This window comes from Colossoma macropomum, unplaced genomic scaffold (genome assembly GCF_904425465.1).
Source record: "Colossoma macropomum unplaced genomic scaffold, Colossoma_macropomum, whole genome shotgun sequence".
NCBI classification, from domain to species: domain Eukaryota; kingdom Metazoa; phylum Chordata; class Actinopteri; order Characiformes; family Serrasalmidae; genus Colossoma; species Colossoma macropomum.
The window spans coordinates 3,500,524-3,524,888 of NW_023494791.1; the positions used below are offsets into that span (position 1 = coordinate 3,500,524).

At 39.8% G+C, this 24,365-nt stretch overlaps 1 protein-coding gene across 1 annotated transcript in view; it reads right to left on the minus strand.

Annotated features, from left to right (window-relative positions):
- The window catches only part of arfgef3 (ARFGEF family member 3), an 88,440-nt gene extending 67,046 nt beyond the window's left edge, over nt 1–21,394 (minus strand). The window contains exons 1-5 of the mRNA XM_036573664.1: nt 20,980–21,394; nt 13,596–13,647; nt 10,767–10,848; nt 9,877–10,008; nt 3,892–3,960 (exon numbers count right to left, since the gene is read on the minus strand). Coding sequence (XP_036429557.1) covers nt 3,892–3,960; nt 9,877–10,008; nt 10,767–10,848; nt 13,596–13,647; nt 20,980–21,064 — 420 coding nt within the window. The 5' untranslated portion in view covers nt 21,065–21,394. The remainder of the gene's footprint in view (nt 1–3,891; nt 3,961–9,876; nt 10,009–10,766; nt 10,849–13,595; nt 13,648–20,979) is intronic.
- Between the last annotated feature and the right edge of the window lie 2,971 nt (nt 21,395–24,365).

Below are 24,365 nucleotides of genomic sequence, written 5' to 3' on the forward strand. Positions count from 1 at the left end.
AACCCTTTAATCAAACAAAGGGTTATTTGAGTGTTCATTGTTCTATATAGAACCATTTTCTGTACTAAAAGCACCAAAAAGGGTTCTGATATTGTTATGATGTCAAGGTTGTTGACACACACTCTCTATCAATCTGAAGAACCCTTTCATGCTTGTTACCAGATGAACCAGTACTACTATCTCAGTCTCAGCTGTTTGATTAAACCAATCTGGCCCCCCACATGATAATCGGATAACTGCAGAAAATCAGATTTTGTCTTTATCAGATTTCTTAGTCAGATATCTAGATTGAAGTATGGTGTTTACATGACCATTTGAATAATCAGATAACCCAATTATGATCGGATTATTGAGTGCATGTAAACGCACTCACTGTCTCCTACAGCAGTTAATCAGCAGAAAACGTCTAAAATGGAAAACTCCTCGTTCCCCAATTAAGTCACTGACGTGGCTCATCACCAACACTGTCTGCACCTGCTCCCTGTGTCCCCTCTCCCCCCCCACCGTTTTGATTACGTCATGGAAAGAGGACCTCGGACGTGGCATCTGATGTCAGCATACTCAGTCTCTGAGTTACACAGTGGCAAAAATGGACCAGAAAAAAATCATCGTCAATGATTTGCTTTCGAGGAAGATTAAAAAAAACGAGGGGGGTGGTGTTAGTCAAGGCTTTGTGCTTCACGGTCTGACCGGATACTGAGTCACACGAAAGCGTCAGAGGAAAAAAGGAGGGAGAGAAAGAGGGAGAGAGATGACAGCCATTCTGTGTGAGTTCCTGATGACACCACCCCTCCAGCTGAAGCGTCTGGCTGTGTTTTTAAATAGGATGTTTATAAATATGGCTATAATTTTTTATGAATCGTGCCTTTAAAGAATCCTCTACATGGGTTTTTGGATGGTGGCACAACAGAATGATTGTATGGTTGCCAGGTAGTAATGGCTAGTATTGCCAAAAATGGTATAATTAAGAAACAGACTAGACGGCGGGAGGTGACTGAAGGTCTACTGGGTTTCATTTTCATATGAAATGTGACTCAAAACATCCCCGAGTCAGACACTCAGCTAAACGGGATAACGGTAGCGTGGTTTGCATATCGCAGTATCTGCTTATTTGTGGCATCTCAGTATAACGGTTCTGATTAAACCCATACCTGAGGAAGAATTTCAGTGTATCGCACGCTCCTATTGCCAAGTGTACAGTTTTGGACCTGACATTCTGGTTTTGAGCTCCACTGTGAACTGTGTTGGGACTGTCAAGCGGATGTTATAATATTTGCCTCATATTGTCCACACCATACTAAATACAGCACCATTTCCAAGAAAGTTGGGACGCTGTGCAGAATGTAAATAAAAATAGGATGCAACGATCTGCAAATCATGTAAACCATATTTTTAAAGGAAAGTACTACAAAGACAACATATCAAATGTTGAAACTGAGAAATTTTATTGTTTTCTGAAAAATATTTGCCCATTATTTTATTTGATGCCAACAACACATTCTAAAAAAGTTGGGACGGGGGCCTGTTTACCACTGAGTTTCATCACCTCGTCTTTTAACAACACTCTGTAAGTGTTTGGGAACTGAGGAGACACTGCTGTAGTTTTGAAAGTGAAATGCTTTCCTGTTCTTGTTTGAGACAGGATTTCAGCTGCTCATCAGTTCAGGGGCTCATTTGTTGTGTTTTTCATTTCATAATGTGCCAAATGTTCTCAGTGGTGACAGATCTGGACTGCAGGCAGGTCAGTTTAGCACCCAGACTCTTTTAATACGGAGTAATGCTGTCGTAATACATGCAGAATGTGGTTTGACATCGTCTTGCTGAAATAATCAAGGGCTTCCCTGAAAAAGACGTCGTCTGGATGGCAGCATGTGTTGCCAAAACATGTATATATCGTTCAGCACTACTGGTGCCTACCAATTTTTTTGGAACGTGTTATTGGCATCAAATTCAAAATGAGCATATATTTTTCAAAAAACAATAAATATTCTCAGTTTCAACATTTGATATGTTGTCTTTGTAGTATTTTCAATGAAATATAGGGTTTAAATTATTTGCACATCATTGCATTTTGTTTTTATTTACATTTTGCAAAGCGTCCCTACTTTTAAATGGGGTTATACTATATTACATTAGTACACCACCAGTGATGCTAGTTAGTACGGCAGTATGCAGATTGAAACACATAAGCAAAGTTAGGCAATGTTAGCAAAAAAAGGTAAACAAACCTATTTTTCAATTACAGCTACTTTCAAAAAAGGAATAAATATTTAAAATCATGTTTTATGTATTGGCTAGCCCACAGAAGATGCAGTGAATCAACAATAGTTTGCTTTATCATGGTTTTATTTGTGTTAAGCAGGCCAGGAGAAACAGTAGGCTTGAACAATTTTGTACAGAACTTGAAGGATTTAAAGGTTCATTCCACCAATTTTTCATGTTTATATAAGTCAGTAGTTAAGGATGTAAACAAAGACAGTCAGAGTGGTTTCACTGGAAACTGTCCGTTCTAGAAAAACATGCAGAATCAGAATTGTTCACAGTGGTGGTGATAGGAACCAGACGTCCACCTCTAAAAGCTCCCTCACAGAAAGTTACTACAAGAAATGGTTATGAATTCACTGCCTGATGTCTAAGACATTGTTGGATGACAGTTTTGAGATGAGACTTTGACCTAAAATGTATTTCTTTAAAAAACATTAATAGTAAAAGCAGGTAAAATAGTATTTTTAGTCTGATTTAGCACTATTTTAGCATTTTTAGCATTACTTTTAACTTGTAAGACACTTCACTGCTTCACAAGCTTCACTGATTTTTCCAAATTTCTCCATAATCCAGTTGTTAAGATGTAAACAGAGTCAGTCAGAGTGGTTTGGTGTGAAATGCTCCACTCTAGAGAAACTTGCTGAGTCAGAATCGTTCACAGTGGTGGTGATAGGAACCAGACGCCCACCTCTAAAAGCTCCCTCACAGAACGTTATTACATGAAATTGTTGTGAATACACTGTGCTGGCCCTATCATCAGGAGATCACGAGTTCATTCCCTGGTGATCCTACAGCCGTCCATGGCCAGGAGACAGTTGTTCTCGCTCTCTCTGGGTGGGTAGAATGGCCATCCGCCCGCCGCCCCCCACCCGATGCTAATGAGCACGGGCGTCTGTTAGCTCACGTAACAGATCTGGCGGTTGGCACTTTCCTCCGAGCGCGTCCAGCTGTCCAATGACGTTGCATTAGTGGCAGGTCGAAAAGATGCGGTGATGCTTCAAAGGTCTTGGAGGAAGCCTGTGCTAGCTTTGGCCCTGATAATGCTGGTGGTATCGTGACTGGATGGTATACTAACTAGTGGGTGGAACTGGATATGTCTAAATTGGGGAGAAAATTGGGGGGGGGACTCAGCAGACATGTGTAGGTTCACTTGGATAGTAAATAAAATGGCTATATTTGTGTACTTGGGCGACCCCTGGTTCCCATCACCACCACTGTAAAGAAATCTGAGGCAGTACATTTCTTTGCTAAAATTTAGAATTTCACATTAAACCACTCTGAATGACTCTGGTTATACGTCAATGACTGAATTATTCAGAAACTTTGTAAAACTTGTTGAATTTCCTCTTTAACTATTCATTTTCATTTAAAAAAAAACCAGAAAACGCAAAAAAAGGAAAGAAAAGAAAATACAGTCCACCAAAGACAGAATGCAGGCAGTGATAAGGACATATTGGATGCCTGCTGAACTCCCCTCCAACACCTGCCCCAAACCAACCCTACCTGGCCGGTCCAGTTTCTCCTCTGTCAAAACCTGAAATCTGGCAACCCTAAACACGAGTTAAATAACAGGTCATTATTTGTCAGGTTTCGCCCTCTGAGTTATGAGTTATGAAAAGGCCTTACCTCCGCAATCTTCAAGATGTTCTTGCCATTGATCTCAAAGGAGGAGGAGTAGGTGATGCAGAGCAAGACCTGGTACGATAACAGAAGAACAGTGAGTGATCTTTTAAGGAATGTCCAGCTTGTTTTACAACAACAAAAGACAAAAGAAAAGCGCAATCCTTTGACTAAACCAGCAGAATATCTGAGTGCGTTTACATGCGCTCAATAATCTGATCATAATCAGATTTCTGAAGTTATCTGATTATGCAAATAGTCATGTAAACAGCACATTCTAATTTTTTAGATCAGAGTAAAGTCTAGATCAGAGGTCACTAATAGGCAGACCCAGTTCAGAGTTCAGACCCAGACGCTGTCCTATGCGGACCTGGACCTACAAGCAATGAACTATGGAGAATTATTTAATTTCGACGGGGTGGTCCTATTTTGATCGGCGTAACTTTTCTAGTCTTTACGGTAGCTTTAGCGGCCCGGGAGACTCACAAACCAATCGCACGTGTTGTAAATATCACATGTGACGCTACTCAGCCAATCAGATCTGTGCATTACGATGAGCACTGAGACTCGAGTGAGTGATGCACACACAGGGGAGGGACGAGACGAGAAACAGCAGTCGGAGAAGAAAGTGAGTCAGAGGGAAGTTATTTCACATGACGCGCTCAAAAAAGAGAAAAGTGACATAAATATAAATATAAATCTTGTTGAAATATGACTGAATTGTACTTTATTTGATTTGACATTCAGTTGTTGACTGTATAAGATGCTGATATAACTACTAGGCTACTTCAATTTACAGTATTTGGCACTGAGTCATGATTCAAGTTAGACATTATGATGTTCCGGATCTTTGCTTGAGGATATTTTCTTTAACTGGACCTTATTGAAATTTAAATAAAGACCCCTGGTCTAGATTAAGAAATCTGATAAAGAGGCTGGATTTTAGCTCAGTAATCAGATTTCTCAGCACAAGTAAACTCTTACTCAGATTTCTTTCGGATTTCTCAGTCTGAGCATGTGCGAAAACAGACGGCGGAAAGCACTTTTGGAGTAACGCTGAAACCGACTGCATGCTTGACGAAATGAAGGATTTAAATATTCTTCGTTTTCTAGATTATGTAAATCCATATTTTCAGGTAAAGTGGCGCGATGTTTGAGTTCTATATTATGTTTACGTCATGTCATCTTCTGTGAGTTTATTGGCTGGTTGCAAAGCAGAAATCTGATTATTGCCCGACTCATGTAGACCTGGAGTTTCCCCATTACCTGATTACTCAAGTGCATGTAAACACACTGATCAGACTACTGACAAAATCTGATTTTTTGCAGATTTTTAAGTGCATGTAAGCACACTCAGTGTTTCCCCATACAGAGGTCAGTGCACCCAGGTATGCAGACGGCCATCCAAGTACATTTCAATCCATTTTTAATTGTTTTGCATCAAAAAACGAGCTTTGACTCCAACTCGGCTGCTACATGACTGTAGTGGAGACACAATAAAACTAAAATAAACAAGGAGATAGACAGGACGAGGTCAGATATTCTTCTTCTCTGCTAATTGCTGGACTTTATTTACTCGATCAGCTCGGCTGTTATCAGTACCCTATAAGCAAGAGCACTGATTAGTTCATTAGAAGTAATTTGAGTCAATACAGCATTTGTATAATGTTAAGTAGGTACTACAAATTACCAGCAAAGCAGTCCTGAGTGAAATTAGCTTTCTGATAGAAAGAATGCCTCATTTTCTGCAGTCATTAGGCCACTTTAAACAATACTGAAACACCCTACAATCAGAGGAAACAGCTGTATATTAAGGAAATGATTTCAGCAGATGTTATTTGGGTAAAAAGTCGAGCTCATGAATCACAAAACTAACCAAACGAAGTTTCTCCTGTCAGTCACAAAACACAGTTTTTCCTTTGCCACAGTGCATTAAAAACAGGCCTGTGGTTTTCATGCTTTTAAATAAGAAGCCTTTTATTGACTAATTGTGTGACCCACGAGAGTCAAACAGGCTCAGACACTTATCTAAATAGTCACCCTTTACGTTTCTAACAAAGATGGCAGATAAAAACAGAGCAATGTGAAAATTTGTGAATTAAAGTTATTTTACATTAAATGACATTAATTTTACATCAAATTGTGTTATTATGGGGCTGTATGTAAAATGTTTGAGCATAAAGAGCTGCTGCTATAAAATAATCATATTAAACTTTTTAGCATATTAAAAGAGATAAAAAGACAAAAACTACATAAAATGCTTCTAAATCTCACAAAGTGGAACAGTGGAAAAAAACTTGCATGTAAAATGTTTGTATTTTACTGTTAATTTTTAGTTGAATAATTCAGATTTCAATGAGCACTTTGTTTATAATATCTGAATGGAGCACGCGTAAAGGCCTGTGAAGCAGGTCTGCCACGATCATGAAACTTTAGCTGACGATTAACTGTCAAATAATTGCGATAAACAATTAGTCTTTTTTTTTTTGTTCATGGTATAAATTACAAGTGGCCAAATTAACGGATTAGCCATCTTGCTTTCGAGCAATATTCACCATTAACACGTTTACAGTTACACAGAATGATGTGTAGACTCAAGCAAATCTGCTCTTGAGAGTGAAAATGTAAATGAAAATATTTTTTTCTGCTACAGGCTGAAAACTTTAGAATTAGCTAGTAGGGAGAGCACAATGTTGAAATTTTAGCTGACACTTAATTGGGATATAAATAACTGCGATTAATTGCCTTTTCTTGTTCATTGTAATCAACCAGGGGTGGGCAATATAGCAATATTTTAACATTATCGCGATACATTATGTACAACACACTTATCTGCGCATGCTGGATGTCTTCAGTACTTAAAGCAACAGTATGTAGGATTTAGGGATTTGGAGATCCCCTCTGTTGGAAACATGTCTTGAGTTTAGGCTGCTATGTGCACGGCTCTCTGCTGAGCTGGTAAACGTGATTCTCTCGGGTTTGGGTTTTTGTAAAACTTTGGGTTCTCTCCCAGTTGTTTTTTTATTGTGTGTAAGTACAAAAACAAACATAAAATCAATAACTTTGACTGTTCTTTTTGGTTGACTCCCTTTTTTGGTGTGTTCTCCATGTTCTCTTTTTTCTCTATACTCAGTGATGCTACTTCTTTCAGTTTTAACATAAAATATTACTTCTGTGCTTTACAGAACTCTGACTAACTACATCTCTCATCTCTCATCTCTCTCATAACATAATTAGGCCTGTTTAATTGGATTTAGTGCACTGCAATTTGTAAAATATTCAGCAAAAATCTTTCTAGTTGTAGGTTTGCCATTATTATAACTATTATTATTACTATTATTATTACTATTATTACTTTTTATTGCTATAGTATGTTTTAAATGTAGCACTACAGGTTCTATTTTGTCCATTCCAACTCATTAAATCTCAGAAAAACCAAGTATTGTGATGCGTATCATGTATCATGCTTTGAAGTATCAATCATTATATCATTATAATATCATTATTATTATCGTGATATAATATTTTTGCCATATCACCCACCCCATCAGCAACTATTAAAATACAAACCTAAAGTGGGCAAACTGGCTAGTTAACACTGTTTGTCCTGTAGAATCTATCTATCTACACACACACACACACACACACACACACATCACACAAACCTCTACAGTTACAGAGAATTGTGTGTAGAGTGCATTATCCTAATTTAAATTTCAATTCTTAATGTGATTTTTAATTATCCTCATTTATTTTCTAATTTGACTTTTCAATTAATGATTTCCTCTTTTAAATCCATTGTTTTAATCATGTTTTTAACTTCTGTTCTCCTTTACTTCACACTTTAAACGACTCCTGTATGTATTTTCTCATTTGTAAAGCACTTTGAATGACAGCAGTGTATGAAACACAAGCAAAATCACACTCTGCTTATTGTGACTGTGAAATCTAATAACTTAAATATTTGCGATTGTCTCAAATAATCGTTATCAGATGATTATGTAATAGTTGCGACAGGCCTAATCACACGCGTGCAACTGCGATATTTTGTGTATTTGTTTCTCTGAGGATGTGTGACAATACTGTCACAATGTACTGCCACACTGGGTCTCAATGATCAGGACCAGCACGGTTAAAAAATCCTTGCCCTTGAGCCTCACAATGGCCATCGTTTCCACAGTGATGCAGCATGCTGAGCTGTATTATGGCTATCTGTTATTATAACAACACTGCTGATGCTATTAAGAGGCACAGTAATAGAACAAAGCTGAGTTAGCATCTGCAGCAACACCGAATTGATTATACCTGCTAAAAGCAACACAGCATATTTTGACATCAGCACCTTGAATAGTGTTGAATATTCCCAGCAGACTGTGAGTGAATTTATATACACGGTGGGCTGTGACTGAAATCAGACCTCAGTTAGAAATCTAATTTAATTTACTCGTATTTTGCAGTTACAACTATTCAGAACATCTGAAAACCAGAGCCAGAATATTTTTAGTGAGCAAAACATTAAAAACAGGACTGGACAATATCTAGATAAATTTGTCAGTGTTGCTTTCTAATACTGGCCCCTCAGGGTCCAGCAAAAATGATGCTAAATGTTGTTTCATGCTCATTTCTACTCTAGTTGGCTTCTTATTCCCCAGCTTTTTGCTTTCATTTTCCGTTCCACCTTAAATGGAGCAGCAGTTACGTTCTGCCGCTCCTTTACACCAATCAGGCATAACATTATGTCCTTGTTTCTACGCTCATTGTCCATTTTATCACCTCCAATTACTATATAGGTGCACTTTGTAGTTCTACAGTTACAGACTGTAGTCCATCTGTTTCTCTGATACTTTGTTAGCCCCCTTTTACCCTGTTCTTCAGTGGTCAGGACCCCCATGGACCCTCACAGAGCAGATACTATTTGGGTGGTGGATCATTCTCAGCACTGCAGTAACACTGATGTGGTGGTGGTGTGTTAGTGTGTGTCGTGCTGGTGCGAGTGGATCAGACACAGCAGTGCTGCTGGAGTTTTTAAACACTGTGTCCACTCACTGTCCACTCTATTAGACACTCCTACCTTCTCAGTCCACCTTGTAGATGTAAAGTCAGAGACGATAGCTCATCTGCTGCTGCACAGTGTGTGTTGGTCATCCTCTAGTCCTTCATCAGTGGTCACAGGACGCTGCCCACAGGACGCTGTTGGCTGGATATTTTTGGTTGGTGGACTATTCTCAGTCCAGCAGCGACACTGAGGTGTTTAAAAACTCCAGCAGCACTGCTGTGTCTGATCCACTCAGACCAGCGCAACACACACTAGCACAAAATGTTTTATTTTCTTATTTCTTTTTGTTTCTTAATTGTCTATAAGCGCAATTTTAATTTATTTATTTCTGTCTTTTGTAAAGCACTTCGAGAAACGTTGAAAACGTGCTATATAAATAAAGCTTATTATTATTATTACTTCAGATGAAGCGGACTAGGCAACGGGATTTCATTTTCCTTTGAAACATGACTGAAACATCCCTGATGTTAGCTTGTATGTTGTCTTATCTGTGCTTATTTGTGGCAAAACTCGCACCTAAAGAAGAATTCTAACCAGTATGCCTCCCGCTACTAGTGTCATCTGTAAAAATGCACTTGGTAGAACTGTAGAATTTAGAAAATCCCACTAAAGAAGCAAAATTTGGACACCAAACACATCTTGGCTTATTGGCTGCATAGGTGTAAAATCATGCAAATTTGTTCTACTGTAAAACTACCTGAACCAAAATTTCAACTGAAGAACAGCCTCGTCACCTCAAGCTCACATGCACTGGAAATTCTTTTCATCTGACTAACAGAGAAGAATAAATAAAATTAAAAAAAATAATACAAAGTTTAATCCGATACGGCAGAGACAAAAGCTGAAACCATGAACCACCATAAATTCATTTAGATTTAAATTTCGTTTGAGATCCACAGCAACAGCCTAAATAAGCCACCGACATGCAGACTGACCTTCATCACTTCAACCTGTAGGTCTTCATGGAGGGTTGGCGTCACACTGATGGCCTTCAGCATCTGACTCAGCAGCTGCTTCTCCGGCGCTTCTGTTTCCGCGGCAACAAAGTGATCTTCACAAAGTATCTTCTGCCGTAGGACCACGTGGAGATCCAGGTGGAGGGAACCATGATGAGATACAAAGGCAAAGGATCCATGAGTGATATTAACATGAATGATCACTAGGAGATCAGACATAATATCAGGTGTAATAGGTACTCATGGAATGCAACTATGGGATATTTTCATTTTCTAGTAATTTATCGAAGGTTCGCTTTAATATGCAAATGTTCTGTAAGAATAAGACACGTTTTACTTTAAAAAAATATATATATATATATATTATTTTTTTGTTTTCGTTATTAACTATCATTATTAATTTTACTCAATATGTCAAAAGGAATATTTATTTATTTACTATTAGTTTTTCCTTGATCAGTGGTGGGTTTATGGGTGCCATGTGGGTGGGGAATGTTGGGGGGATTGGGTGCTCCATTTGGTTGCTATGTTTTTTGTTGCATACCATATTTGATATTAGATTGGAGCTTTATCTTAAAAATAAAAACATTTGATCACAAAAACTATTATTCTTAATTATTACTAATATGACAATTATTTATCATTACTGATGTTATCATTATTATTACACACTATTGCATTATTTAAACTTATTTATTTCACTTTTTAATAAAACTTAATTGAAATACTACATGATACTGAAAAAAATAAAATGAGTACAGAACATCTTGGTTAAGTTTGTGAAAAAGATAACATTGTGAACTTCTCCTCATTTCCTTGTTTGCATTCTGGTAGAAGAGTTGGCTGAATAAACAAAACGACGCCCTCACCTGCATTCCCACGAGAGCCGTTTGGGCCAACTTGGGGTTTTTGGACTCCAGAGCCAGCCGAAGTGGGAAGAGGCATCTCTCCCTGAAAACACAGACCAAACCGTCAGCAGAGGAGCAACATATCTCACTGATAAGGAGATCAGATATAAGATAATCCACGTGCGTAAGGGTAGAGAAAGTCAAAGTGAAAAAATGGGAGTTTCCAAAACTGGAGTTCAAAAACTGATTAAAAGCTACAGAGAAAATGTGGCTCCTAACAACCACCTGGAAGACCTGGTAGACCCCAAAACTGCCCCCATCAGATAAACAGCACTTAAAGCTTTCATCTCTGAGAGAGAGGAGAAAATCAAGCTGCTTCAGATCTGAAAACATCCACAGGTGTTTCTGTCCATCCTTCCACTGTGAGACGACGACTCAGCGCTGTGGGTCTGAAAGGATGTGTAGCTGTCAAGAAGAACCTCACTGAGAAAAGGAGACGGACACATCAAACAAAGAAGCTGAACGATGGACTGACCACCCCAGAGTCCAGACCTCAACACCACTGAATGTGTTTGATTACTTCAGAAAATGATCAACCAGCTTCTAAGACTGAACTTCGGAGGTGTGTCTGCAGATTCTTTGAGGAACTGAAAGAACGGAAGCTGTAATGAGGGCAAATGGTAGAAAAATAAATAATTTAACTATAAATTGGACAATACTTTATGGCTGTTTTGACTGTAAATAAAACAAATGAAATGGAGTTCTGACTTCTGTATGTTTACTGTATGTAACAGTATAGCTGACAATCAGCCACACCCCCACAACCCCCACCCCCCGTGCTGAAACAGATAACCCAGAGGAGGAGAACAACGAGAAACTCTGAGACGTGATTTCAAGAGACAAGCCTTGAATCTCACATCCTCCAGCAAATTACCACTGAGTCCGTGAACATGGATCAGGACATTCCTCAGTGAGAACATCCCTAAATGAGTTTAGAGACCTGTGCATGGTGGAAACACGCAAGAGAGATAGATGATTATGTAAACCACCAAAGAGCAATTCAGCGAGAGAATAACTCCAACTTTCGCTGAGCTCCTTTCATTAACCTAACAGCTACTAGCAAGATTGCTTTTACACTGCAGTACAGTTTCACAATTACTTTATGTTATTTACAATTATTACATAATCGCCTGATTGCAATTATGTGAGCTAATCACAAATAGTTTCCCACAGTGAGCTTTTACTATCATATACTTGCTTCACAACAAACAGAACCTGAATTGGGTGCATTTTCATTTGTTGGGTTGAGTCAAATATACATAAATAACAGATGCTTGTTAATGACACCTTTAGAGGGCGGCGCTGAGCGACGTTCGTTTATTCGATGGTTGGTAATGACGCCTTTAGACGGCGGCGCTGAGCGACGTTTGTTTATTTGATGATTGTTAACGACGCCATTAGAGGGCGGCGCTGAGCGACGTTTGTTTATTTGACGGTTGTTAATGACGCCTTTAGAGGGCGGTGCTGAGCGACGTTTGTTGATTTGATGTTTGTTAATGACACCTTTAGAGGGCGGCGCTGAGTGACGTTTGTTTATCTGATGATTGTTAATGACGCCTTTAGAGGGCGGCGCTCAGCGACGTTCGTTTATTTGATGTTTGTTAATGACACCATTAGAGGGCGGCGCTGAGTGACGTTTGTTTATTTGACGGTTGTTTATGACGCCTTTAGAGGGCGGTGCTGAGCGACGTTTGTTGATTTGATGTTTGTTAATGACACCATTAGAGGGCGGCGCTGAGTGACGTTTGTTGATTTGATGTTTGTTAATGACACCATTAGAGGGCGGCGCTGAGTGACGTTTGTTGATTTGATGTTTGTTAATGACACCATTAGAGGGCGGTGCTGAGTGACGTTTGTTTATTTGACGGTTGTTTATGACGCCTTTAGAGGGCGGTGCTGAGCGACGTTCGTTTATTTGATGTTTGTTAATGACGGCTTTAGAGGGCGGCGCTGAGCGACGTTCGTTTATTTGATGTTTGTTAATGACGCCTTTAGAGGGCGGCGCTGAGCGACGTTCGTTTATTTGATGTTTGTTAATGACGCCTTTAGAGGGCGGCGCTGAGCGACGTTCGTTTATTTGATGCTTGTTAATGACGCCTTTAGAGGGCGGCGCTGAGCGACGTTCGTTTATTTGATGTTTGTTAATGACGCCTTTAGAGGGCGGTAGCAGTTTTATTAATTGCGTATAATTAACAAAAAACACAACTGCAGTGATAATCTCAATTATTTATATGGTCATTATTCATCAGCTAAAATGTTGCGATAGTGACTGTTAAGAAGTGTATGTAAAGAAGTGCTGTTTATCTGAAGGTGGACAGTTTTGGTGGTCATCCAGGTCTTGCAGGTGGTTGTTAGGAGACCGGTTTTCTCTGCAGCCTCCAATCACCTCCTCAGAAACTGGCTCTTGTTTGAACTGGTGTGCCTGGATGCTGCTTACAGCAGTCAGAGACGACTGAAAGCCTCCTCTGCTGTCATTTCAAACAGCTGCAGCGGCTGCTGAGCGGCAGGAGAGACCAAAACAAGAACGCTCAACTCGACCCCTTCCAAGGGCCACAGTGTCTACAGCCATTTGTTCCAACCTCGCAGCACAGGCTCACCTAATGTTGGTAATGGCTCAAGCATGGAAACCTCATTAGTCATGTCAGGTGTGGCGGGACACGTTTAGAGCAAATATACGTAGACGCTGCCGTGCTAAATGGATGTAGATGAGTGTGAGAGCACTGCAGCAGCTATTCAGGCTGAAAGCAGATTCAGTGAGCCAACATAGAGGAAACGCAACACATTACTCACCTGAGCTTTGCCGCTGAGGTCTTCACCGGCCCATTTTGAGCCTCTAGGGTTTCTGTGAGGAGAAAACAGAAGAAAAAATGAACCAAAAACTAAGATCACATGCAATAAGAGGGAATGGTTGACGTTGGTGGAGACAGCCTTGCCCCAGCACAGCGGTGTCAAACTCAACCACTGAAAATGCCATATTAAAAAATCTAAATCTGTGGGCCAGATGTGTTATTTTATTTTTACTTATCATTTTGCCATGATGACCCCAACTGACCAGTGTTTATTCAAAATATGCCAGAAAATAGGCACTGAATACTTGAACGATTTAAAAATAATTGTAAATAAAAACAAACTGTTTTATACAAAACAATAGACTACATTGGCTGCAGATCACTGTTAGACCTCTTTAAATGTCCCCAGTGTACAGTAGGCTTTTAATTTTTACCCGGATTTTCTCCCCAATTTAGTCGTCTCCGATTCCACCCCGCTAGTTAGGACTCCCCCAATCACACGATGCTATCAACGCTAGGAGGGTGAAAGCTAACACAGGCTTCCTCCGAGACCTGTGAAGCCAGCCACCGCTTTCTTTTCGAGCTGCTGCTCACGCAACGTCATCGGACAGCTGAACGCGCTCGGAGGAAAGCGCCAACCGCCAGATCTGTTACGTCAGCTAACAGACGCCTGCGCTGACTAGCATCGCGCTGAGTGATGGGGGGAGAAGGGCAGCCATCCCACCCACCCAGAGAGAGCGAGGCCAATTGTGCTCTCTCGGACTCCCGGCTATGGACAGCTGTAGCATCACCAGGGATCGAACTCGCGATCTCCTGATGACAGGGCCAACGCTTAGACGGTTGCGCCACTCGGGAGCCCAGTAGGCTTTTTAAAACTGCCCACTTGCTTGAACTGGACACCTGGGGCCGTATTACAGAAACTTCCTATCTTTTTGTCTTAAGATAAGTTCTGACAGGTCAAGATAAGATTTTTCACACATTCGTATTAATGAAGCAAATCTGATCTTAATTTAAGGATCTTATCTTATCTTACAGCATCTTTTCTGATCTCAAGTTAGGACATCTTAACTTACTCGACCGAAGTCGACAATCAACTGTCGTGTCTGTTACCTAGCAACCGACCTTACGCGCACAGCTGAAACGCAAACACGTAAGTAAGTTAGTTAGTCAGACAGCTGACGTTAGCCTCCGTTACTGATGCATAAAAGGTTAAACAAAACTAAAGCGCGATAAACTGAAAGTTAATAATATTGTCTCAGCGCTTTGCGCTGTTTATCAGAGCGTCGGCACTTTCAGTTTCAGTCTCCATTTCCCCAAACGCTTTAGCCGAGCGCGCTAACGTTACTCCTCCTAATAAACAGACACACGTTCAGCTCCGTCTCCTCGTTATTCACCACCATCACTGTAATATTTCATCATCAACGTTAATGCACGAAGGTAATCAGAGGGACGGTGGAGATCGAGTCTGCAGCGTCTTAGGTTTTAAACGCTGTTAGAAAAAAAACTCAAGTCACTGTAGATAAATGTAGCGTCATTATGCTGGTTATAGTGAACTGTGCTGTCTGACACTGCATAAAACAATAGAAACAGACGATTAAAACAGAAGATGCTCTGGGGTTTATCTTAAAGTTAAGAAAATATTTAGGATATTTTGGCAACTTAGGATGTTTCTGTAAAACCGTTTTCTTATCTGGAAATAAGATAAGATTATAGACCAGAGGTAACTAACAGGCGGACCACGGTCCGAGTCCAGACCCAGGTGCTGTTGTATGCGGACCTGGACCTGTAACCGATAAACTATGGATAAGTCTTTAATTTCGACGGGGTGGTCCTATTTTAATCGGCGTAACTTTTCTAGCCTTTGCGGTACCGGTTTAGCACCCGGGAGGCTCACAGACCAATCGCATGCGTTGTAAATATCACACGTGATGCTACTCAGCCAAGCAGATCTGTGCATTATGATGAGCACTGAGACTCGAGTGAGTGACGCACGCACAGGGGATGGACGAGGCGAGACATAGCAGTCGGAGAAGAAAGTGAGTCAGAGGGAAGTTATTTCACATGATGTGATCTAAAAAAAGAAAAGTGACAATAAATGTTGTTGAATTATGACTGAATTGTACTTTATTTTATTTGATATTCAGTTGTTGACTGTATAAGATGTTGATATACCTACTAGGCTACTTCAGTAAACAGTATATGGCACTGAATCATGATGTAAGTTAGACATTATGATGTTCTGGACCTTTGCTTGAGGATATTTTCTCTAACTGGACCTTATTGAATTTAATTAAATACCTCTGTTATAGACTTAAGAACTGTTGTCCTGTAATGGCTTCTGTCCCAACTTCAGTCTTAACTGAAGTTTCCATGACAAAGCAGATCTCAGTCTTAAGAAGTTTCTGTAATACGGCCCCTGGACTGGGCTGCACCAGGTTTGCGTAAGTCTGTACTTAAGTTCGGGCATAAAGTCTTTACTGAGTCCTTTGTAAAGTACTTTGCCACAAACAGAAAATGGACACTTTTAAGATCACATTTGACCGACAGCCGATTTGGTCAGACTCTGAAGATGAGACGACGCTAAATTCCCAAACTGTCATCACCACTGAGCAGCTTTTCGGTTGGCAGCTGTGACAGAAGAGCAGCTGAACAACCTGGAATCAGCCAGAAATGAACCCAACACCATTCGCCAAACTAAATGGGCTGTAAGATGCTTTACAGACCGGCTGGAACAAAACAACATTAATACTGATCTGGCAAAAACTGACAAAACTGAGCTGAACTTGATATTGCGGCAGTTTTATGGCTCAGTCTGATTTGGTCAGACTCTGAAGATCAGACTACACGTTTGGCGAATGGTACTGGGTTAATTTCTGGCTGATTCCAGGTTGTTCAGCTGTTCTTCTGTCACAGCTGCTGACTGAAAAGCTGCTCAGTGGTGATGACAGTGTGGGAATTTAGTGTAAGGAGCTGGAGAACGAACTGCTGGCTGAGCAGCGAGTGGGCGGAGCTCGTTACTCTGACGTAGCAACAAGCTGCTTGTTAAGCAAAGAACTTTTGCTTTTCATCATCCATGGTACATAACATCAAGATTCAGAGAATCTGAAGAAATCTCTGTATACATGTTTTGGCAACATACGCTGCCATCCAGACGACGTCTTTTTCAGGGAAGGCCTTGATTATTTCAGCAAGACGATGACAAACCACATTCTGCATATATTACAGCAGCACTGCATTCCCAAACGCTTACAGAGTGTTGTTAAAAGAGGAGGTGATGAAACACAGTGGTAAACAGGCCCCCGTCCCAACCTTTTTGGAACGGGTTGTTGGCATCAAATTCAAAATGGCAAATATTTTTCTAAAAACAATCAAATTTCTCAGTTTCAACATTTGATGTGTTGTCTTTGTAGTATTTTCCTTTAAAAATATGGTTTAAATGATTTGCAGATCATTGCATCCTATTTTTATTTACATTCTGCACAGCGTCCCAACTTTTTTGGAAATGGGGTTGTACATAAAAATACACGTCCATATATTTTTTTTCCTATATGGGAAACATCTGACAGATTACCCATTCTGTAAAACATGATAAATTAAAGCAAGATTAGACTTATGTATATATAAATATATACAATAAACACCTGCTGTTCACAGTACATACTTTTCTATCCCCAATTCATCTCTGTTTGAACAGAGGCTCTTATATAACCCGTGTAGGCTGGTAAAGCTTCTACAGTGGTTTACAAATCCAGTTGCACTCACCAGTTTAGTGTTTGTTGCTCAAACAGTTGTGTGGCCAAAGAAAGCACAAACCTGTGAAGCTGAAGGGGAATTTCACCACTTTTTGAAACTAATTTCTGCATAATTAAATGGTTAAGATGAAACGAAGTCATTCAGAGTGGTCTGGTGTGAATTTCTCCATTATAGAAAAACCTACCAAGTCAGAATTGTTCACAGTGGTGGTGATAGGAACCAGACATCTGAAGAGTTTAATACAGGAATCGGTGCTGAAAAAGGTCTGCAAAGAAAACTTATTTTTTCAGATTTATCACAATCACAGTAACTATTTAATTAGTAAATAAAATTGACATTTTGAATGTTGATATTTTATTGTTGTATGTTGTTTATTATAATTAATTTAAATAAAGTGGAATCATTTAGACATAAATTTACATTGAGGCATTAATATCATTTAAAATACAATATTTTTTGTGTTTTATATTGATTAACAACACAATTATTTAAAAAATGCAACCCAATATGGGGAAAAAAATATATTCCAAATGTATTTATCAATATATATTTTGCAATGTATGAAAAAGACCAAAAAATGTAGCTATCAAATATATTTTTAAAATGTCCTGTTTTAGATTTGATATTATATTTTTTCAATTGTATACAGTTTTAACAAAGGTTCCAGATATAAATAAATGTGGATAGTAAATAAAATGGCTATATTAGTGTTGCAGTCATGGCGACCCCTGGTTCCTATCACCACCACTGTAAAGACATCCGAACCACTTCACACCAAACCACTCTGAATCACTGTGTTTACAGCTCAAACACTGAATTATGCAGAAATTCTGGTGGAATTCCCCTTTAAGAGGATGAATATACATACGTGGCAGTGTTTCCTAAACACACGACACGTTTTGTCGATACACAGCGCAAAAGAACAGCTTCTGGTTGAGCTGCATGTTCGGTTACTGCTTCTGTACGGCTTTTCAGCCGTGTAGCCTGTTTACTGAATCGCAACACACCCTAACATTAATAATTCAGTCATAAACAGTGGAATCTGAATTAGGGTGCACATACTTTCCTGTGGATCTTCAGTCAGTGGGATTTTTTCCATGTGTTATTTTTTCTTGTTATATTAAAAATATAAGCGCTAACACATTTATCTGAGGAAGATTTTTCAGATTTAGACTGCTAGACAGGGCTATTCTGGGGGAAATCTCAAGAAAAATAACTTATAATAGTGGCAAAACACTGACCGGCCACTTTATTAAAACCACCTCCTTGTTTCTACGCTCATTGTCCACTTTATCAGCTCCACTTACTATATAGGTGCACTTTGTAGTTCTACAGTTACAGACTGTAGTCCATCTGTTTCTCTGATACTTTGTTAGCCCCCCTTTTACCCTTTTCTTCAGTGGTCAGGACCCCCATGGACCCTCACAGAGCAGGTACTATTTGGGTGGTGGATCATTCTCAGCACTGCAGTAACACTGACGTGGTGGTGGTGTGTTAGTGTGTGTTGCGCTGGTCTGAGTGGATCAGACACAGCAGTGCTGCTGTAGTTTTTAAAGACCTCAGTGTTGCTGCTGGACTGAGAATAGTCCACCAACCAAAAATATCCAGCCAACAGTGTCCTGTGGGCAGCGTCCTGTGACCACTGATGAAGGACTAGAGGATGACCAACACAAACTGTGCAGCAGCAGATGAGCTATCGTCTCTGACTTTACATCTACAAGGTGGACCGACAAGGTAGGAGTGTCTAATAGAGTGGACAGTGAGTGGACACAGTGTTTAAAAACTCCAGCAGCACTGCTGTGACTGATCCACTCAAACCAGCGCAACACACACTAACACACCACCACCACGTCAGTGTTACTGCAGCGCTGAGAATGATCCACCACCCAAATAGTACCTGCTCTGTGAGGGTCAATGGGGGTCCTGACCACTGAAGAACAGGGTAAAAGGGGGCTAACAAAGTATGCAGAGAAACAGATGGACTACAGTCTGTAACTGTAGAACTACGTATGAATACTAATAAAAGATGGTTCTTTAAGGGTTCTTTAGTAAAGAAAATGGTTCTGTATAGAACCATTAACACTCAAAGAATCCTTTGCATCATGAAAGGGTTCTTCACAATGATGGAGTATGTGCCGTAGATGGTTCTATATAGAACCTTTTTAAAGGGGTTCTATATAGCACCAAAAAGGGTTCTTCTATTGTTACAAGCTTGATATTGTTACAATAGAAGAACTTTTTTTTGGCGCTATACAGAACACTTTCCAAAAATGTTCTTTACAGAACCATAAGTAACTAATTTTCCATCAATCTGAAGAACCCTTTCACGATGCAAAAAAAACATTTAATCATGCAAAGGATTCTTTGAGTGTTCATGGTTGTATACAGAACCATTTTCTTTACTAAAGAACCTTTGAAGAACCATCTTTTTTAAGTGTGTATGGTTGATCGGTACTACTGCACTGCACTCTTAAAAAGATGCTTCTTCAAAGGTTCAATAGTAAAGGGAATGGTTCTAATTAGAACCATGAGTTCTAATCAGAACCATTCATGCTTAAATGGTTCTTTGCATAGTTCTGTTCTTCAGACTGATGGCAAATGTGCTGATTATGGTTCTACGTATGCTCTTCATAGAACCATATACAATACGTTCTCCATCCATCTGAAGAACCTCTTCACCATGCAAAGAACCATTTAAAAATGCAAAGGGTTCTTAGAGGGTTCACGGTTCTATACAGAACCATTTTCTTCACCAAAGAACCCTTGAAGAACCATCTTTTTTAAGTACGGTACTACTGCACTACTCTCTTAATAAACATGGTTCTTCAAGAATTCTTTAGTAAAGGGAACTGTTCTAATTAGAACCATTCATGCTTAAATGGTTCCTTGCATGGTGAAATGGTTCTTCAGACTGATGGCAAATGAGTTGTATATAGTTCCATATAGGCTCAATCTAGAACCATATACAATACATTCTCCATCCATGTGAAGAAACACTTCACTATGCAAAGAACCATCCAAACATGAATGGTTCTAATTAGAACTCATGGTTCTAATTAGAACCATTCCCTTTACTAATGAATCCTTGAAGAAGCATCTTTTTAAGAGTGTAACGATGAGGTTTGATGCATTTTGGGAACAAAACCAATGCAAGCATGTTTTGTTTTGCTCATTCGCCACCGACCGGCGTCCAATTCTGACCAAAAAGTTTTAATTTTAAACATAAAATGTAGTTTAGAGTCGCACTGAGTGAACATCTGTGAAAAACAACGACATAAACGACTAAAAAATTATGTAAATAAAGCTGTACAGCAGCGCCCTGTGGAGCCTGAAGAAGAAGACGGAGCTGTTGACAGGTGTAGGAATGAAAATAAGACCGTGCCTCAATCTCAAATGGCTCCCTACTCCCTACTCCCTATGTAGTGCACTTAGGGGATTACAGCTTCTACCCCGAAATAGCGCACTAAATTTTAGTCAGGGAGTCGTGCAGCTTTGGCTGAATGCAAATGGCTTCCTATTAGACAAATAACGCACTGTTTCGATGTAGAAGCTATTTTTTCATGACCTACATAGTGCACTACATAGGGACATAAGGGTGTAGGGAGCAATTTGAGACTCAGCCCGAGACTTACCACAAGCTGAGGTGCAGGCATCCCGAATAGCTTTGTATTTGTTCCCGGAGGCTTCTTTCTGGAGCTTCCGTAGGATTTCCTCCATCGTGCGGGAGAAAGTTGATGTGTTGAGAGTCAAACGGTTAATAACAAAATGTAGTTTTAGGCCTCCGGTTCAGTGGCGACGCATCCCCGCTGTAGCGTTAACGTTAGCCAGGCTAAAGATGATTCACTCTCAGCCGGTGACACACGTCAGTCCCGCAGATCAATACGAAACGGTTTATTCGCGTTCATCACGAAGGAAACCGGCGTCCACGTTGTAATTTCAGGCTAACATCGCAAGTAATCTGGAAGCAAAAGCTGAGGTAAATAAATTACCGCCCTCAGACCCGAGGGGATCCGCTCCGCTCCACTCCGGCCGCCTCCTCCCTTCCAATCGGACTCCACGGGGTGAGGAAACTGCGGCGCTGGATCCTGAGATTCGGTGGCGCGGGAGTTTCGAAAGGGAATAATATTCAAACGGGGGCGTAGCCAGAACATTCAGAGTGGGACAGAGACCCTACGGTGACATGGTGATTATATTTTAATAAGGTGTGGCCACGAATTACTATATTGAGGCCACGGATTACTATATTGAGGCCACAAATTACTATATTGAAGCCACAAATGACATTATTGAGGCAACAAATTACTATATTGAAGCCACTATTTACTGTACGGAGGCCACGAATTACTATATTGAGCCCACAAACTATTATATTGAGGCCACAAATTGCTATATTGAAGCCACATTTAACTATACTGAAGCAACAAATTACTATAATTAGGCCAAAATTTACTATGCTGAGGCCACAAATGACTATATTGAAGCCACAATTTACTATACGGAGGCCACAACTTACTATAATGAGGCCACAAATTACATTATTGAGGCCACAAATTACTATAATGAGGCAACAAATTACATTATTAAGGTCACAAATTACTATAATGAGGCCAAAATTTACTATGTTGAGGCCACAAATTACTATATTGAAGCCACAAATTACTATATTGAGGCCACAAATTACTATATTGAAGCCACAAATTACTATACTGAGGCCCAAATTTCTATGTTGAGGCCACAAATTACTATATTGAGGCCACAAATTACTATATTGAAGCCACAAATTACTATATTGAAGCCACAAATTACTATATTGAAGCCACAAATTACTATACTGAGGCCCAAATTTCTATGTTGAGGCCACAAATGCTACATCCTAAAGCTATTTTAAAATAATCAGCCTGTCACATTAGGGCCTCTGTACAATGGGGGGAGCGAAGGTTAGACCCAGTGTTTTTAGTGGGGTGACAAACTACTTGTAAAAAAACTAAAAGAGGAAGTTAATAACGTTCTTCTGTGTTATATTAGACCTGCTTCACTAAATCAACTGAAAATGATTTTGTTCCTGTTTTTGAAAAGGTTGAAAAATATTGCCATAAAAATTCATATAAAGCTGCGTTCACATTACCAGGTTGAAGTGGCACAAATCCGATTTTTTGCCCTAATGTGACTCAGATCTGATGTTTTCAGGGCTGTGTGGACAAATCTGATCTTTTCAAATCCGACCTGAGCCACTTTCATATGTGGTCCTAGATCGGATACGTATCCGATTCGTGGCCATGTGACCTTAATGTGATGCTCAGATCGGAATTCATGTGCTTTTTTTCTACTGCGCGTGCTCCATCATTCAGCGTTACCATGGCAGCAGCACCGAACAGAAGTTAAAGCCTGTAAACGGTGGAAAAGCAGCTCATCTCACCTTTTTCTCCTTCGTCTCGCTCTAATAATGAAGCTGAGAGCTGATCAGAGTTAATTATCTTCTCAGCGAAGCTCGTTCTGCTCGTTAGTTTGTGCTGATGATGAACGTGATTCATTCACGTGACGTTACTGAGTAGGATGAGCTCATGAGGGTCATTTCAGGACGCCGGTACGTCACATTAATGACAGATTTGAATCACTTACCTAAACGAGTGTGAACCATCCTGTCAGAGAGATCAGATCTGAGCAAAAAATCAGATTTGAGAAATGAGGCTTGTAATGTGAATGTAGCTTGTGATGCATCTCTACTTTAAACTAGATATTAATCTGAGAAGTATTTTTGGAAATTAAATGCCTCAGACACCACCAATACAGAAATCTGATATAAGCCAATATATGGATTATACTTACACAACATATCACTGCTCGCCAGAACTAAACCTCCTATCTCCAGTTTTGTCCTTTTTCAGTTTTTGACATCATTTGAAAATACCTTTTGTCCTTTACATTGTTTGTAAATATATGACATATTAGCATGTATAACCTTCCTGTATATCCAACTTATGTTTGTCACATATAGACAAATAAGTGATATAAGCCTATTTGAAATTGGCTGTTTTCAAATTTAGGACATATACAGTTCAGCCATTTATCAACATGTGCCAACATACATGTGCAACACATATATTAAACATTATATGATCGAAAACATTATGTAAAAATGCTTGTTTCACATAATATAATCTAAAGTTTTATGTTGAATTTATGCTGCTGATTCATTTAGATTTTTTGATTTTAAAAAAACTCTTTCAGTATTTGTATCAGACATACCGTATATACAGTATATGGATGATCCATAGATGTGTTCACCAATCAGACATGTATGTGTGATTTATATATCATGCTTATATGTGCAATATTTGCTACTTATAAATGTACACTACATTTATGTACATATATTTTGAAATATATGCCTGACCATTTAGTGCATTTATACACTGATCAGGCATAACATTATGACCACCTCCTTGTTTTACGCTCATTGTCCATTTTATCAGCTCCACTTACTATATAGGTGCACTTTGTAGTTCTACAGTTACAGACTGTAGTCCATCTGTTTCTCTGCATACTTTGTTAGCCCCCTTTTACCCTGTTCTTCAGTGGTCAGGACCCCCATGGACCCTCACAGAGCAGGTACTATTTGGGTGGTGGGTCATTCTCAGCACTGCAGTAACACTGACGTGGTGGTGGTGTGTTAGTGTGTGTTGCGCTGGTCTGAGTGGATCAGACACAGCAGTGCTGCTGGAGTTTTTAAACACTGTGTCCACTCACTGTCCACTCTATTAGACACTCCTACCTTGTCAGTCCACCTTGTAGATGTAAAGTCAGAGACGATAGCTCATCTGCTGCTGCACAGTTTGTGTTGGTCATCCTCTAGTCCTTCATCAGTGGTCACAGGACGCTGCCCACAGGACACTGTTGGCTGGATGTTTTTGGTTGGTGGACTATTCTCAGTCCAGCAGTGACACTGAGGTGTTTAAAAACTTAAGCAGCACGGCTGTGTCTGATCCACTCAGACCAGCGCAACACACACTAACACACC